Source organism: Diachasmimorpha longicaudata, chromosome 6 (assembly GCF_034640455.1).
Source record: "Diachasmimorpha longicaudata isolate KC_UGA_2023 chromosome 6, iyDiaLong2, whole genome shotgun sequence".
Classification (NCBI taxonomy): domain Eukaryota; kingdom Metazoa; phylum Arthropoda; class Insecta; order Hymenoptera; family Braconidae; genus Diachasmimorpha; species Diachasmimorpha longicaudata.
Genome location: NC_087230.1, coordinates 9,813,537 through 9,831,615, shown reverse-complemented (window position 1 = coordinate 9,831,615; position 18,079 = coordinate 9,813,537). Strand labels below are relative to the sequence as shown.

Below are 18,079 nucleotides of genomic sequence, written 5' to 3'. Positions count from 1 at the left end.
ATGATAAAATGGGGAGAGTATATTGTCACTGCGACGGTATAGGAGACACCGTTTAGGCAACTGTCATTTTACAAGTTCGGCGAAGAGAAGTGGAGGATAATAAAGTATCAATCTCAACTGTATTTTGGGAATAAATGCAGTACGAGGAGTCGTCCTGCGGTTGAAGATACTCGAGGAACGTGGCATACATCTGGAAAAGGTAAATTATTTTTCCGGGAATTGACAGAGTGTATTTTTTAGCTGATGGTATTCATTGTGGGACAGTCAACAGTGTGAAGGGCCATCAATTGGATTTTTCAACTGATTGACAGAACCCACGGAGACGGGTGACTCATTGGGGATTTTATCCCTCTTGATTTTCGCGAAAATCATTGCTCTTCGGGAATGACAATCAACTCTTCATTGCCTTTCAGGCCAGAAACATATCCACTCTTTCTGCTTCAAAATATGACACTTGCATAGTAACAACACTTCCACCTCTAGAAATTCAATACCGCAAATTACCATCTAAAGTTAATCCCTCATACTTTCAATGAAGTTAAAAAAAATTGTGGATTGTTTTTCAAGGTACTGACAGGGTTTACCTTTCACTTAATGCTATTGATTGTGTGTCAACATTGATCTGGGCAATGAATTGGGCGTTTGGATTGATTGACAGAGTCGATGGTAACATGTGAGTCGTTGAAATTATTGAAAATGATTGATTTTTGTGAGGGTTGATGTTTCACTGTGCAAAATACCTCAGCCCTTTTTACCTAAAAATACAACCCTTGTCTGGTAACACTATCTACGCCCATGAACATGCAATATCCGTATCCGTATTCAAAAGTTAATCCTTGTATTTAGTACCAAATAAAGAAACTGAATGGAATCGCATTTATTTCATCGTACAACAAATCAGGTTAAATATTGAGGTCGAACTTGAAGAGATCCAATCGGGTAAACGTATTAATTACCAGAAACCAAGTGACTCATGCCTCGGCAATTTCCGTCTTCTGCGGACTCACGGTCGTTTTTTGTTCAAGTGATGACTATACTGATTGGATTAAATTGTACTCATAATTTATTAACTGGGAATTATTTGATTTTTTAAGGATGGCGCATGGTTCTCAAAATTATGGGTCAACAGACCAGAGGACAGACGTACCTGATGTGGGGTTCAGTCCAACTGAACTCTACAGCCTCAGTGAGAATATAACAACAAATATATATACAATAAATACTAGTTGGAAAACATTGGAGAGAGCTTTCAAGAACATAGGGACTAGTAAAGATAATCAGGGGCTCAGGGACAAGGTGTAAGTATTTTTATGATTATTCAATATATTCAGTTCACCCCATTCACTGTCTTTTTATCAATATTAATATATGATATTTCATATGTTTATTCATTAGGCACGTTACCCAGATGAGTACAAATCAAGTGGTCACCCAAACGAGTAAAGACATTGCAAGACTGACTGTTCTGATGCGACGTGGTGATAAACAGCAGAAGTTACAGATTGAGAAACTAACGACAGACTTTAAAGAGGCACTACGAAGATATTCAGACATGCAAAAGGTACGGGGCAACGCAGAGAATGTTAATACATTGGACGTGGAAGGTGTGGGTAAAATATGTAGATGATTTCGTCACTCTGTATTTAATAATTTCAGACTTTAGCTGACAAATGTAAGAGGCATATTTTACCTTCCACTAATCTCATGGATAGCCAGGAGGATAGTGATGGTGAACGTCAGGGCCTCATGCAAGCGTATATGGATGATGAGAAAAAAGCCGAGTTGAGGTAGTTATTGTCATTGTCCAGCTTGAGGACGATTTGGACGGTTTGTTTAACTTCTTATGACCATTCCAGAACTCTTGAATTCGAGCAGGGCCTGGTACTCGAACGAGAGGATAGGATAAAGCAAATTGAGGGTGATATCCTCGACGTTAATCAGATAATGAGGGAGTTGGGTGCATTGGTATATCAACAGGGGGATGCCATTGGTTAGATAAACATTCAATTAATCACATTACTAAGAATTTTTCAAACTAACATTGGCTTGCGGAAAAATCATTCCACATTTAATAAACAAAATTGATTTTCCAGATACCATTGAAAGCAACATTGAAAATGTTCATGGAAATGCTGAACTTGGGGCGCAGGAGCTCGTGAAGGCCAGTAATTATCAGAGTAAATTCAGACGGAAAATTTGCATCCTTCTCATTATAGCTGTTATCGTTCTCATTATACTGACCATCATTCTAGTCACGAAATTGAGTTAGCGCTTCCAGCCACTGTAGATTACATTTCGTTGAAGCGAATCTGGGGCTATCTCAATCACCTTTCCTATTTTTATTGCTAGGAAATGAAGAAAAAATACCTACGTCTATTTGTTTTAAATTTAAAATTCTGAAACGCACAAATCGAGTAAACTTGATAAATTGTTTTTCATTGTATAGAATTTAAGTAGGGCGATTCGTTATTGTCAGTTATCGATAGTGAGAAATTTAATTAAATAATTACGAGGGTGTGTGTTTGCTCAGTTGAGTATGATAATCGATTGAGCCAACTCAGTTTAATTGAAGACTCAACCCGAGTCTTAACTGAATAATTGTTAGGCATTCCAAAATAAAAGGAAGATAAAACAAATTGAAAATTAAATCATCAACTACCACCTATCATAAACTATTACCTTAATATTGTATATACCGCTAATGAATTATCGTTCTCGAGAGATACGAAGTATCATTGTAACACATTGCGTTAGGTAACTGTTAACTTGTACGCGAAATCAAAGTGATAATGTAATTAAACTACAAAATATCAAAACAGAAAATTTTAAAACCTACATATATTAAAAATTATACTTGCTGTACGTTGCGTCTTTCATTGATTCTACCTGCACATATTTACAGTAGATATTTTATTTCAATTAATGATACAATGGTCATCACATAAATAATATGAATTTCATAACGATTTCACATATATAATTATCTGCAGAACAATGTTATAAAATTCTAGTTTATCATGTTTATACTTGGCAAGTATGAAATTAAGGCACTTACTACAGATGAGAGACGTTGATTTTAGGGTGAAAATAATACTATCGAACGATTATCGCAGTCTTTTATAAGTAAGGACACGTGGGAATAATTTTTTAGGATTTCTACGTTTTTAATTTAGTATTCAGCGGCTGTGCTCTTCTCGATTTGAGTCTTGCCTGAAGTGTGAGAAGGAGTCCAGCCAGTACATCGTGGTTGGGTAGTTTTTTAGCGAATAGAAGACGTTTCACCGAGTCATCGTAGGTCAACAGTGCAACCATATTCTGCAGGAGAAACCCTTGGCAGTATTCGAGTAATTGCGCTGCATTGTATACCTGTATAAAAACAGGGATCAATGACAATTCGATGGGACTGCGGGAGATGGATTACCTTTGCATGGATATACATGGAAACGATGTTATCGAGATCAACCATCGCTGAACATTGAGCTTCGCAGAATCGAAGTAATCCATCTAGTTGGAAAAAGTTTGCTGCTGCCATGAGTTCCAGTACGTCACTCTGGTTGACTTCTAGTGTTGCACAGCCACCGTGATATAAAAATTCCATGACCATCTGGAGAATAAAATTCATTTTTATTCAGTGTACTTTTTTACTTCGGCCACTGATTGCAAATCATTGCAAAGGAAAAATAATTAAAGGAATTAATTTATCAAAGTGCGTGGAGTACCTCTTTTCAACGGATACTTATCTTTAAAGCAATTTCATTGTACCTGAAAAATATGATATCGTATATCGTTGATTTGCACGATGGGTGGATTTCCCTCGCACAATTTTGAGCTCAGCATATTCCTAAACCTTGGTGACGAGGTGACAAGAACGATTTTGTGACCGTAAAACACTCGTCCCTCCACCCTGAACTGAACATCACTGAGTTCAGGATTATTAACGAACTTGGGATCGATTCTCGAGCCGCTGGATAACGTTGTATCTCTGATGGGTTTTATCGGTTCCCATCCGTAACACGTGGAGAAGATATCTCCAAGCAGGAGCGTTGATTCCTCCTTCTGCAATCCAGTATAATTATCTAATCAATTCCACTGTTGGAAATTTCTTCAACTCATTTCTGAAGTAATTGTCTCAAAAGGATTATTTGCGAAAGATTGTACTTTGAAAAATCGTTCTATCACGTTTAATTACGGAATTACCAGTGCACATGCCACGGAAAATAATATCGCAAATGTTCGGGAGAATGTAGAACTAAGAGCCTTCGCCCTCTAATGGATGTACACTTACCTTGCTGTATCTGAAGATATTGAATAACAAGGGAAGACACTCTTGCACAAATTGATTAGAGTAATCATCGGGACAGACCTGCAGAAAATCCTGGAGCAACTGATCAATAACCGTATCTATTCTCATTTCATGTGCAGTGGAGAGACTGTGTATCCAGCAATGAAGGCTCCATCCCACTTTCAATCCCCTGAGCTCCATGGTAATATCCAGATGATTGCTCTCAGCACTATGGTACATGGCCTCTTGCAGAGCTTTACTCTGTGTTTTATTAAAAACCGGTTCCTTTCCCTCTTTACGGCCACTCCTGCCGTCTAACGATTGCTGTTGCGTCTGATGTTGTCCAGATCCAGGATTTCCCTCAGCGAGAATTTCCTCCAGTGACAATACCTCCTTCTCCCCTCGTTTAGCCGAAAAATTGAGAGGATGGGATAGGAGCTGATGAAGGCAGCCTCGTTGGCCATGAGCAGTAGCCACAGAAATAGCGGAGTAGCAGCCTCGTTGTGCTGCCCCAGAGTAGCAAAACGAATCCTTCATGAGGGTCGACAAAAAAGGCTGAGCCCCATGCGCTAGAAGGAGAGCCACCATTTCGTGATTTCCAGAGGCTGAAGCCGCTTGCAGAGGAGTCACTGTGCACTTGTCTTCACTCAACATCGCGCCACCCTCGACCGTTGCTCCTCTCTCCAAGAGAATTCTCGCGATGCTGCAGTGACCGAGAAGTGCCGAATACGTCAGGGCAGTCCAGTGTTGAGTTTCAGCGTTGAAACTACTCTGGGCGCAATTCCCATTCCCTCCAGGGCTCGATGATGAACTCGAGGAGACGTTCATACTAGGAATACTCTTTCCAGGAGTTGCACTGGCTCCTGCGGCCCCTTTTACCGGGCTCACAGGGTTCCCCAGTGGAACTGGACTCTCGATATTGGCATCTGCACCGCAATCGAGAAGAGCCGTTACTGCTGTCTCACTCCCAATGATGCAAGCGAGCATCAGTGCTGTAAAACCATTGTCATTGACGGTGTTGATTTTGGTCGTGGGGAGAAATGCAAGGGCCTGAGAGATCAGGTCGGGACGGCCACTCATCATCATCTTGAAGGCCATGTCCAGGGTGAGACGGCGGACGTATTCAGAATCGTCGGTTTTTTTTGATAGAGTCACTTCGTCGAAGGCGATTGGACGCACTGGGCAATCGACCCCCGGAAGGAGAAGCCTAGCTGCTTGATTCACGTCGTCGTGGTCCACGATGAGACCATGGCGGTGCTCTGCGTGTGCTGTGGACACTCGAAGCCACTCCACGAGGGGAGGTAGAACCACGTAGGCGCGCTCATAGGCCAGCTCCTGGATTCCTGAGCCACGTTCGCCGTGCTCTAGCTGAGGATTTCAATGGACAAATTTGCACTACAACTCAGTTATAAAAAAGTAAAAGCTAAATTAAATAACGCATTGCATAACAGTCAGATTAAATTAATTCCAGTGAAAACTAATTTGATTTATTTAGGGAAGATTAATTCGGAAGGTCTTGTGAATTAATTATTCATCTTGATTTCCATTTCTCCATGTCCCAACCGGGCAACGTGATTGTGATTAATGGAGAGAGTTTGTTAATCGATTATGTGTCTAGATAATTGGGCGCATGTCGAAATAAACGCGTTTGGTGATGTTTTCAGGAGCATTCATTAGGAAGATAATTTGTTGTAGATGGAAAAGATTGATTTTTTCTTAATCAACTCCAACATCTGTGGGAGTTCACTGAATTTCTAATCAATTACGACATTTTTGGTAATTCATTTGAGTAGATTTAAATTCCGAAGAACCATCGGAATTTTCATTCATTGATTAAAATCTTCATTCCAAGTGCTTCATTGTAATTACGTTCCCTGAAAAACAATGAAATATTCTCGGAGGAGTGCTGCACTCACCTGTGAACATCGCATATAATAAAAGAGGGCATTCAAAGCTTTGTTGGTCAGCGGTACCGGGCATCTGCCGGCATGAGCAACCTTTCCAATGAGATCCAGTAGCTCAGCCATCGATCCAACACAAGTAGTCAACAACGAGGGCTCCAGACTCGTTCCAGCTTCCCTCCCACTTTTCGACGAATTAGATGAGTTCAATGAACTGACACTGGCCCACCTGGGCATAGCCAGTGCACCAGAGGCAATTCTTCCCGCATTTAAATGTGCATATGGCTGGAGAAGACCCCAAAGATCCCCACTATTGGCAATGGCATGCTCCAGCATGGTAGCTGTGAGAGTGGTGTGTGGCTCTGTCGGAAGACACTGCAGCAGAATTTCCTCTAAAAGATTCTCGACACCTGCTGCCAGATAAATGGCCGCATATTCATGAATCATCCTCCCAAGTTTAACGTCAGACATCCACCGGAGGAATCTGCCAACCGGAAGTTGTAGCCCCGAGCGAGAGGCTTTCGACTGCTTTAATTGATCCCCCGACACAGCGAACATTGCGGCTGCCCTGAGGCAAGCTTTTGTGCAAGAGTCGGCGAGGGCTGGACAGAGGACTATTTTGAAGGCACTGTAGACCTCCTGCTTGGAGCAGAGGCCAAGGGGCTTCGACAATCGTTGAATTTCCCGACCAATGCGCACAAGGGCACGCTGGAGGAGGTACGAAAGCCTGGGAATCGTCTCCATGGACACCTGGTCCATGTGCTCTCGGGTTCTGCCATTTTGCAGAACACGCAGGACGTCGTGATGAGTCCAGGGCAACTGCTGGAGCTCTACCAAACGATTATGCGAGTCCACCCAGACAAATTCATCGGCACTAGTCACATTGGTATTTATTGTCTCGAGACTGGAGTGCCTCATTAGCCGTCTCACCGCTGGTTCGGAGCTTTCAGAACCACTTAGAGACGAGTAAGTTGATGTCGATGTGTGGGAACGCATCGTGAGCTGCTGAATTGCTAGTTTGATGTCCTCCAGTCCAGAACCAGACCAGGGCACCTGCAACTGTATCATCAAGTGCGGTGGTCAAGGGGGTGTTTAAGCTGTACCGTTTGAGGGAATATTAATGATGACATTCATTTGGAATTTTCGTAGGATGTTTATAATCAGTGGTGAATTATCTACAATTTTTTCTAGATCTTCTCTCGAGTCTATGACTGCATTTTATTGGATTTATTTTGCTAGATAAGAATTGGAATGGAAAGTCTTGGAAATTAAAAAAAAAATCGTTCATTACTTCACGATAATAATAAATAATGGACAAATATTTCAAATCAATGCCATAATTTTCATTCACAAATGGAAACCCTTAATGTGGTTTTAATGGTATAATGGAGCACCTTGGCGGGAGTGGCTCGATGGCGATTCCGGCTCTGTCCGTTTCGGTTGCGGCCATTTCTCTGGGTAACTGACGCCGATAGCCTGTCATCCTCGGGGACGGAATTCAATTGGGGAGGACTGTGACTACGGTGATGACGATGGGGTGGGGAACTACTACTCGTGTGCCCACCTGTGTCCGACATACTGGCGTGACCTGATGAACGGTTCTCGTCGGAAGAGCTGTTACCGGTACACTCGGTTGGCCGTCGCTGTAATATTTTTCATTGTTCATGGGAGAGTCTTATGACCAGGGTAGAGAGGCCAGTGATTGGGATAAAACTCCAATTCAAGATATTTTGATAAAAATTCTTCTGGTAGACTTATGTCATTGAAAAGATGAGCACACCTCATTAAAAAAAGAATATGTCAACGGTTTCTATCATTTGAAATAGTCTAACAGTACCCGAAGTTCATGACTGAGATGATGATGTTGAGATTGATGTGGATGCTGGGGCGTGGGTGTTGGTGCAACACTGTCAGTATCTCTCTCCGGTATCATGTGAACCATATTATGGGATTTTGTAGATTCCGAGTTGTCCTTAGCATACGGTGGACAGTAAATATCCCTGGTACCACCTCCAGGCCTAAAAAGTAACCCAAGACAGGCGAAATGATTAATTATCTCATTTCCCATTAATCATTAACTAATTTGAAGGACGATGAGTATCAAGGAAGTTAAATACGGTATTTAACAGTGTAAAGAGTGAATCCTCGTGGATTCTTAATTCATGCGAAAACCGTAGGGCTGTGGATGGTATTTTACTAGTCGTAGATGTCGAATTTTGAAACTGATAAAATCAGTTGAGCGTGTTTGCCCGAGGGGCCTTCTTGTGTGTTGTATGTTCAAGAGGGGGACCCCTCTGGCTTGCACGTCGTATATCTTCGGAGGCCAGCATCTCGCGCGGACCCCGGTACCGTTGCCCAGGAGTGAGAGATAAAGATGATAAAAAAAGAAAAATAAAACGATTGAAGGCGGATAAAAAGAAAGGGATAGGTGGTAAGATGTATGAGAGATTCGTGTCTGTGTGTGGATAATTTGAACCAGTCGACGATACACCTTCAGAAATTTATTTGATAATGTCGTGCAAATGTTCTCCACTGAAAGAGGAAAACAAAATTTAATCTGTCTAACGTCGATAACGATTCGATTCTTCCTCTGAATTGGCACGCCAACATTTGTTTTCAATAATTTAAAAAATATATTCATGAAGAATGTAGGGAAGGTGGGAATTTATGGCTGTAATTAATTTTGAAAAATGATTGAAAATTTCGGTTGACGAAACACTTCTAGAAACCCAGAAATTCGTGAATCCGTCTAACACAGTTGACTCACGATTTCAATAATATTCATATATTCACTGATTAATTAAACATGCTCCCTGGAATGATCACCGCGTTGATCCCCTCTCCCTTCCCCGTATTTACCCCCTGAGTCTCCACTGCTGTACAAAACTCCAGTCCGCCTTGAATCCGGTCGTATCACCGGGTAATGACCAGTAGTCCTCCAAAATCGTTTCGTCCTCTTCGATTCTGAGGACGTCCTCCCTGCTCGGGCTGATTTTGACAATAATTTCACTGGGATCGCACCCATCAGCCTCCATTTCTACTCGATTATCCTCAAATTTCACCGGTACTTGCTGGCCATCCCCATCACACTCGCCACGATCTCCATTCTGCCTCAACGACCACAACGACTGGCTCCTGGTGATGCGACATCCCTGTCCCTCACTCTTACCCTGTCGATTATTTCCGCAGTAAATAACGACCCTGTTGTTCCCATCGCTCTCGATCTTTCCGTCATTCCATTCTGGTGTCACGATTCTCGGCTTTGGCAGAGGTTTAGGCGGTGCTGGACGGGTTGGCATGACCTCACCAGTGCACCTGTGCACCTCCACCGAGTCAGAGGGGCCTGATAACAGTCCCCTGGGACTCTTCACTGGCAACTGCTCCCTAGCTTCGCCATCAAATGCGAGACGGCTTTTGTCCTCAAGCGTCGACATGCTCTCGTAGTCATTGCTCTTTGTCGCTTCCTGCCACTCCTTCGACGGTGTGCGTTTCACAAAGGGCATGGGCCTACGGAGGATAAAGTTCGTTGTGTCCAATGGCTTACTGATGTATGATTCAATCCGTGGAATTTCCATTCTGCAGTCCTTCAGTTCACGACACATGTGACAATTGCAATTGCCACTGCAGGACGATTTTTTCCGTAGCATTTTTTCAACTCATTCCTGGGATATTACGTCACGCCTGGACGAACCGTTCTGACTGAGGGAAAAACTCAGTGATTGATAAAAATAGGGGGTGTCATTACGTGTATCGATTCACTTCCGGATATTCGCGATTCACTCGTGGCAATTTTAGATGAGAAATTGTTAGATCGAAAAGCGAGAGAGCCAGTCTTACAGTCTCGTTTGAATGTAAACATGTGACTGAACTGAGCGTGTTTCGTGGCTTCCTGCACATCACCTGGTGAAACGTGTACTTCCTCTCGGGGAGCTCAAGGGGGGAGAGGAAACATACACCAGTATGAACGTCTTTTGTCGTAAATGCACTGATATCATGTGAAAATAAAAGGAAGAGGGGAAATGCGTATGGTGCAACTCCGCCTCTCGATATCCTCTGGGTATCAAACTTGTTTGAGGAGTCATGGGAAGGCCTTGATGGACTCAAGTCATGTGAATGAGGAACGGTGATCTAGAGGTTCTAATTTCGGTGGAAATCAATTATTTCATGGGGATATTTATTATTTAATGGGGATCCACAAGTTCATTCAGACTTGTCGATGGTTACAAATCTTGGAATCTATAATAGGTTCCGTAGTAAACAGTAAAAACTACTTATATATCCTTAACAAAATTATTATTATTCCCATTGAAGAGATGAAGTGCTGGTTTCGGACTGGACATCCGGCGCCCATCCTACATCCTGCACCAGCCCGACCCCTGCCAGCCTCCGTGACGATTTCAAAAGCGAGAAAAAAAGGAAAATAACTGATAAAATTAAATAAAACCACCATGACAATCGCTACTTTCCCCTTCTTTCAATTTTCCTGTCAAAAAAATTCACACAGGCGTCATTCTCGACGAACAAAAACTGCCGAGGGAAGTTAATAAAATGGGAATGTATGTCTTTGACGCTAAAATAGCTGAGCGATTCAGCAAGACGAGTTGTTATTCGCGGAATGAAAGCCACGTAAGGAGCTTTCCGGTACTATTTTATCACTCGAAATGAAGAGACCTACAGTGGCACTTTCTCAGCATGCAATTAATTGCGTATGACACAGACCCACCGCTGAGTGCTGTGGCTTCCGTTCATATAGTGTATCGAAGTAGGTTACTCATTTCAATGAGTGCTGACTGAAAATACGAATTGATTATCAAAAATGTTTTCAAACAATTGAAAATTTTTATCTTCACCCGGGTAATATTTGTTGGAGAACTCTATCGTTTTTCTCATGTACCGTGTACACCTGAAGATCGTGAAGCAAAATATGAGGATAAAAAAAGATACTCGGGATAATTCCCCAGGTCCCGAGATATTTACCAAAAACTCACCTGCTCTGACGTTAATTTGACTCATCCTGTTCTGCCACTTCTTCGCCAATTTTTTTTTTTCGTAAACGGAAGTTTCTAATTATTTCGACCTATGCCGTAATCCCTCGTCTTCAGCGATTCGAATGGCGAGTGAACGCAAAATCCAAGCGCGTCGCCGATTGTCTATGGGCACTGCTGCGCGACGCCGGTGTCAAGGGCGATCATTTGCGGAAGACTCAGTGGAAAAACGGAACAAGTCATGCTGATTTCCATCTTTATTATCTTAACAGAGATTTGCACATATTTTGTCGATTGGCATTGAGCGCACAGAAGCCTTCCCCTGATTTTTAACTGCCTGATCGTGGGGGGTAAGAGGGGGGACTCCCTGGAGCCAGCGAGGGGTTCATGAACCTTTAAAAAAAATCAAGCGCCAAAAATATTCCCCGGTGAAGATCATGAAACTATCCTACACTCCATACAAAGCCGAAAGGCACTTTATCGTGTGAAAAAGAGAGTCCATTAGGAATATGCACTAGCTTTCATCGGGTCGTGAGCACGAGTTGGAAATTAGTCCGGACGAAAGTCGGAAATTTTGCGATGAATCTCTGGGAACCATGGAAGCTATTTAGAATACAAAAGGGGAGAATTATCGCAAGCTAAGACGAATAAATTCTAACCAGATATTCAGGCTAATGGGTTTTCACGCGAGCACGCGCTCACTTGCTCGTCTTCACTCTTTTCCCAACTTCCGTTCCTTATTTCTCGCAACTTTTTCCGCAGCTCGTCCTCACACAGACCCATCTGTAGGTCAGGGTCGTCCAGTTCTGTTCAAACACCAAAACCCATAGCTCATTATCGAATATGATTTGGCCTTTTGGGTTTCCCCCCTTTGTCTCTTCGGGCGGTGGCACCTCGGGGCAAATTTTCTCGACTTGTTTTTTCGTACAGTCGGTCAACGGCATTGGGCCCTCCTCCTCCCTCCTCCCTCCGGGCCCGGCCAGGGGGAGGGGGAACAACGTATCCTCAACAAGAATTTATGGTTCACCTCTCGCGAGGTATACGATTTCTTTTTTAGGACTCGATCTTGTTCCCAATCTCCTTCATTTTTTTTGTCATTCACCTTTATTATTCTTGTTTTTTCTCTTGAGGAATCGTTTTTATCCCTGATGATCACCCAGAGAAGGGGTGTATGCTTTTGGCAAGAGCTCACCTAATTTCCAATTGGCTTTTTACGGGCATAACCAGGGTTGGGTGCATAAATTATATCAGTAAATTGCACAGTTCTTTTACCGACGTAATTTACGTAAATTACACTGATGGTTTCCTGACATTTTCCGTACTTCTCTTCCCTTTTCTCCAGCGGAGATTGGCACTGGGCCTTCCCCAAAATCGTAAAACTTTCAAATCACTATGGAAACATATCGTTCATGACTAGGACTATGGGATTTTTTTACTCCACTGGTTGGCCAGTCTTCGCTTTCGGCTTCAACGTCAACGCCATACCAGTAAAAGACACCACTTTTTACGGTCATGACCAGGGCTGGGTGTATAAATTACATCGGTAAATTGCCCAGTTTTTTACCGATGTAGTTTACCTAAATTACGCTGATGGGCCTCTGACATTTTCCGTATTTCTCCTCCCTTTCACCCATCGGCAATGGCCACTGGGTCTTTCCGACTAGGCCCGGCCCAGTCAGGACTCGAACCTGAATCGCAAAGCTCAAGGATTTACTGGGGAAAAATTGCCTGCGTATCCAATTTTTGGCATTAGATAAAATTGACAAGACATAAAACTCTAATTGAGAAATTACTTCAATTGCAATATCATCTGCAGATGATTCGTTAATAATTTTTTCTTTGTGGTTGTTAAAATTTGTTCAGTTTTTTTAGAATCAGAGGAACTGTTCCAGAGCCACTCTTCAATTATCAATCACCAACTCCTGTTCGATGAGAATGAACGAGAAGGAGAACTCATCGGTTTACGACTCTCGGTAAGGTTGTCGACCCTCCGGGATATACAACAGTGTGAGGTTACGCCAGGTTTTAACCCGAGGACTTTCAACGCCATTTTTTTTCATCTCTCTTATTTTCTCTCTTCGTCCCTGACCTACGACAATCGATCGATCATATCCGTCCATAGTGTGATTACTCCCGTGTATTGCAGACATCACGGCAACTTTATCCAATTTTTCGTTGAATTTTACTTTTTACCCCTGAGGTGTCCAGGGAAAGGGGGAACTCGAGGTAGGCGACATTGGAATGTCCTTCGACTCGTCAGACATCGTTCATCGACGAAGAGGTAATTGGTCTGCGCTCGTAATTTTTAACGAGCGTTGCTCCACCTGAGGAAGATTTTTCAACATAGTACTTACCTCCGTGGCTTTGGACGAAGAATTTCGTGGTCAGACTCTGATATGCACACACCCAAATGATCAGGAGGTGTTACAGCCTGGACCTGCTGATGCTGGGCTGAAGGACTAGATGAACGGAGAAACAGTGATTGCGCACGCGGCTCCATTCCTATCCTGGATTTTAAAAATACAATTGGAGGATTAATTGTGGGTCTGTAAAAAATGAATCAATAGTTGTACTTGTGCCTTTATCTTTCCCAATGGGAGCTTTCTAATCGCTTGAAATCGAGTTTCTAATTTCTTCTGTTACGGTAACTAATATCTGTGTTAATTTTTAATTCATACCGGCGATTAGGAGAGACGGGAGATGAATTAAGAGAATTTTTTAACGCTCAAGGTTCGATTGCATCTGTCAAAATGAATAATAAGTGTAAAAAAAAGTGTCTGGAGTTTACAATTTTTGAGCTGTCGGACTGTACACAGTGAATTTCATTTCTTACAGCCTACATTAATTTGCAGCTCATTAATTTCAGTTTTTTGAAGATTTTTCAGGAACTAAAGGAACTATTGCTCTGCAACCAATTGTATTCATTTCCCGAGGCATTTTGTTTTTATTGCGCCCTTATACGCGATATTAAAGTCATCATTTCCTGAAGAAATTTACGATTTTCCTGCGGAAATTTACGATGTTTTTGAGCCTATGGGGGTTTTTCTATATTTATCTGAATGCATTCTTCTTATCACTATTCCCTCTGTGGAAATAATGCGATAATAAGTGAAAAAATGAAAATTGGAGGATTGACACTACCGCATTCTGCATTGTGTGAATTTTTCAGTGAAATGAAAGCAACAGCTTGGTTTATCCCATCGTCATGTTTCACACGCGGGATTAGAACAATATGATGGAGGAGGAAAGTTATCGCGACTACTTTCACGTGCACCTCGAAGGTCATTAACGGATATGCACGGAGGTAATTAGAGGGGTAATTAGTGGACGGAGATATCATCGAAGTTGTTCATATTCTTCTGGTATAGCACAAGAACCGATGAAAAATTTCATTGTCAGAAGATTATTAGTCAATTTTCATACGAAACCCCGGAAATTCTTAATGAATAATTAAAATATAGGCATGACAATTGCGTGAATTCGTCATTGTCCATCCACATTTTTTAAATTATGAATAATTGAGGGCCTTCAACTGTCTAAGATCGAACGCTGTCTATATAAGCACTGCCGAATGAGATCTAAAAACGGTCCGTTGAACTGAATTTTTCGGGTCCCAATTTCGAAAGTATTCGCTGCAGAATAGATCGAAGAACAATGACGAGCAGCATTTTCGAAATTCCCTCCGATACCTCAATTAACTCGCCGATGATTCCGAAAACTCATAGTCTCGTGTCACGAAGACTGTGGGGCATTTTTTTTTCTGTTCCAATTTCAACTTCTTAGTCGGGGGTAATTACTCGAGGCTGAAAGAAGTGCGTGCCCCAACGAAACTCGATGAGCCCGGAATTTTTATGACTTTTATTACCCGTCCGATTTTCGTCGATTTTCGGATCAGTATAATCATCCCGAATATTCGCGCACTCGCAGACATCGTAGAGGCTGAAAAAAAATTCCAGTATTTTCCCTTAGAAAGTAATGGAACTCATGGAACACCTGAACTCTGACTGACTCCGTTGAATTTTAATACAAGAGAAAAGTGCATTTGAAAAACAACACTGTTTTGTACTTTCCTCTAATGTCATACATTAGACAGGAAGCAAAACAATTTGATTAATTGATTGATTCCGACAGTAAACGATACGTAGACTCGGGTAATGTAACTCTGACAGGGGTCATTAAGCACATGGAAAATAGCTAGTCATTAAAGTATCAAGAAATAATTTCTCAGCTGAAGAACGCTGATGGTGAACATGCGAGCGGCAAACAGGCTTTTATTGGCCCTCAGTTAAATCCAGATGTATCGAATTTCAGGGAATTCCGAGCCAAGAAAATGCATTATTATTATTACCAATTCAATATTGTTCACAGTCAAAATGTGTGACATTTGTGAATTTAAAATTTAATGAGTTTAATTTTTATGATGGGATAATTATGAAAATTATTACGATTCATCGGAAAATGTCAAATGTTCGCGTTAGGTAAAATGCCATTTAATGCAGTTTTATGTTCACTATGTTAACTAGCAGGGGAATGGAATGTTGCATGCATTCTTTCGACAGGGAATCGACCTTAAAACTTAAACACATTAGACTTTCCTTGTTATGTCCGACCAATGTTCGCTACGAATTTAATTTTGGACATGATTTGTTATATGAATGAATCTTATAACTGATGCCCATAAAATCGTAATGACGGTGATTGAACTGATATTGATCAGTGGCACATATAAACAGAGTCCTAAATGCACGTAAGGAAGCCTCCTGGCCTCTGCATTCCAAAGGGCTGGCCAACTAAATCTCACGTTGTGTGTACACACAGGCAAACTCTCATCTCCTCTCTTTCTCTCCCATCCTCTCGTTTTGTCCCTGTGGCCTTTCACTACTACCATATTCAATCCCCAGTGAAGAGCCACCGTGGCTGTAACACTCAGGACGATGAAACGGTGATTCTCGTATGCAATCGCGGGAACAGAACACCCGCAGGAGAACTATTCCAATATGTCTTATGATTTATGAATAGAAGGTGGATGAAACAGGATTGAGAAGGGTGAAAATTCCCCTCTTGTGAGAATTTTCTCGAGGCGGTCAATGCTTTTCAATGTCTGTCGGGTGCTCGACATGTGTGTCATCCTTGGAGAATTCGGGGGTACGAGGAGGTGATTTTTTAGTGAAGAAAATAAATAAAGCAACTGGGGGTTTTATTACGCTTTTTCCTTCTTCTTGAGGTGGAGGAGAACCGGTTGGCTTGGTGACAATTATTTCGATGGAGAGACCAAGAGTTTCATGAGAAATTTTTCGCAATATTCGGGTGAACGTTTGGGAATTTGTAGAAAATCGGGGGAATTTTTTTGTTACCTTTGATGATAAGAATTAAATTATTCAGAGCAGCTCAAGTCGAAAGTCGGAAAATTGAACGTAAACAAATTACTCCAAAGCTACCACTACCGGCAAATCAAATATCGCGATTAGATCAGATGTATCCGGTCATTCTCGGCGCACTCCCAAGACTCAGTGATTAATCGTCATCCCTTGTCCGGGGATTTAATAATTTGCGGTGGAAGTCCTGCGCCACCATCATCGATAAGTCGGGATTAAAGGGATTGTGGCAACTCGTTTGCAACCCACCGCGCGTGAAACCAATATCCCCGTGATTTCTCAATTCATGCTAGTAAATTGACCACAAGCCGATGAAGGGAGCCTCCTCATACGAAAAATCAGAGCATGTCCCGAGCGTTCAATAAACGAAATGTTCAATTATCACGATGATATTTTTATTCAACTGGTACAGAGTGAATAGCCGTGGGTTAAGAGAGGACTCGCTCCTACAGTTGCCCCGTTACTTTTTGAGCAATACAACCAGCTTCATTTATATTCATATCACGAGATAGGGTTGTAATTAACAACGCTGATTGATGCCGATAAAAAGAACGACGATGCTCAACAATACGGCAATTTGTTTTAATCTTGAAAAACAATTTTTTTTTTATTCACCGAGAAAATTCCTCTGAATGAATTATTAAAATACTGAAACTCACCTGTTTCATGGGGGATATCAGAAGTACAGTAATTCCATATCGTTTTATTATCACTTCAATTGTCAAACTAGTATTCACTGTTCTGCTGGTCAACACTATTTATTTTATTGACATTTAAAGGATTGTTTTGTTTTATTCGCCATTTTTTTTCTTCCGCATTTTACCTGGGGTTGGATGGTACGTGAGAATGGGACCAACAGGTGGTTGCGGGGTATTGAAACACCCCCGAACGCGGGGCAATCAAAAAGTAATAATTCACTTGGGGAAAATTGCCTCTGTGGGATTTTTTATTCTTTGATCCTCCGACGACTGCCCAATAACGAGCTTGATCACTTGGAGATGATATTAATTAAATTCGCGGAATAATATTTTTTAGATTAAAATTGCAGAGAGTGGGATTTCAAGTCGGTGATGATGCTGATACATATTGTTATGGGACACGACTCGCTGCTTTTCGGCGGCTGTCAATTACTAACGACAGAGGCGCTGTGCCCTCCGCAGCATCTTTCTTCTGGGTCCAGCGGGAGATGCTGGAGGGGGAGAGAAATGTACGGACCAAGTGGAAAGAGAGAAAATGAGGGAGGAGAGCAGGGGGGTGATGGCTAGAAGCGATTGTCGGCAATGACGATGGCAGAGTCGGGGAATTCTTATCGACCTTTGATACAGTGGATTTTTTATCGAGTTGGGAGTTATCACATGTTGTCATTCTGACGGATTGCGAGGTCTCGCGAGTGAGGGACATGTGATCGTTTCAATGAGCCCTCAGGGAATGTAAGATAGGGCCGTTTCTAATTTCCGAATTGGCAAAATCTGGTTCCATAAATTTTTAATAATTTCCCGACTCGTCAGCGTTGCCCCGAATTAAAAAAAAATAATT

General features: G+C 42.0%; 2 protein-coding genes across 4 annotated transcripts; one reads left to right on the top strand and one right to left on the bottom strand.

Moving 5' to 3' along the window:
- The first annotated feature begins 14 nt into the window (after nucleotides 1–14).
- Nucleotides 15–2,862, top strand: LOC135164080 (syntaxin-7). 2 transcript variants are annotated; one of them, XM_064124113.1, is made up of 7 exons: nucleotides 15–199; nucleotides 568–673; nucleotides 1,095–1,298; nucleotides 1,396–1,561; nucleotides 1,657–1,787; nucleotides 1,857–1,990; nucleotides 2,094–2,862. In XM_064124113.1, exons 2-7 carry the CDS (start codon nucleotides 630–632, stop codon nucleotides 2,267–2,269), a joined length of 855 nt encoding a protein of 284 aa, XP_063980183.1. In that variant the 5' UTR covers nucleotides 15–199; nucleotides 568–629; the 3' UTR covers nucleotides 2,270–2,862. The 2 variants fall into 2 exon arrangements, with proteins under 2 accessions (XP_063980183.1, XP_063980184.1); XM_064124114.1 differs by lacking the exon at nucleotides 568–673 and having other exon boundaries at nucleotides 18–199.
- A 52-nt stretch (nucleotides 2,863–2,914) lies between these two features.
- Nucleotides 2,915–17,644, bottom strand: LOC135164054 (uncharacterized protein). Of its 2 annotated transcripts, XM_064124059.1 has the most exons (9): nucleotides 17,203–17,644; nucleotides 13,523–13,675; nucleotides 8,021–8,201; nucleotides 7,578–7,826; nucleotides 6,199–7,242; nucleotides 4,286–5,650; nucleotides 3,763–4,056; nucleotides 3,422–3,604; nucleotides 2,915–3,366 (listed from the first exon to the last, which is right to left on the bottom strand). In XM_064124059.1, exons 2-9 carry the CDS (start codon nucleotides 13,666–13,668, stop codon nucleotides 3,157–3,159), a joined length of 3,672 nt encoding a protein of 1,223 aa, XP_063980129.1. In that variant the 5' UTR covers nucleotides 13,669–13,675; nucleotides 17,203–17,644; the 3' UTR covers nucleotides 2,915–3,156. The 2 variants fall into 2 exon arrangements, with proteins under 2 accessions (XP_063980129.1, XP_063980127.1); XM_064124057.1 differs by lacking the exons at nucleotides 13,523–13,675; nucleotides 17,203–17,644 and adding an exon at nucleotides 9,043–10,138.
- Between the last annotated feature and the right edge of the window lie 435 nt (nucleotides 17,645–18,079).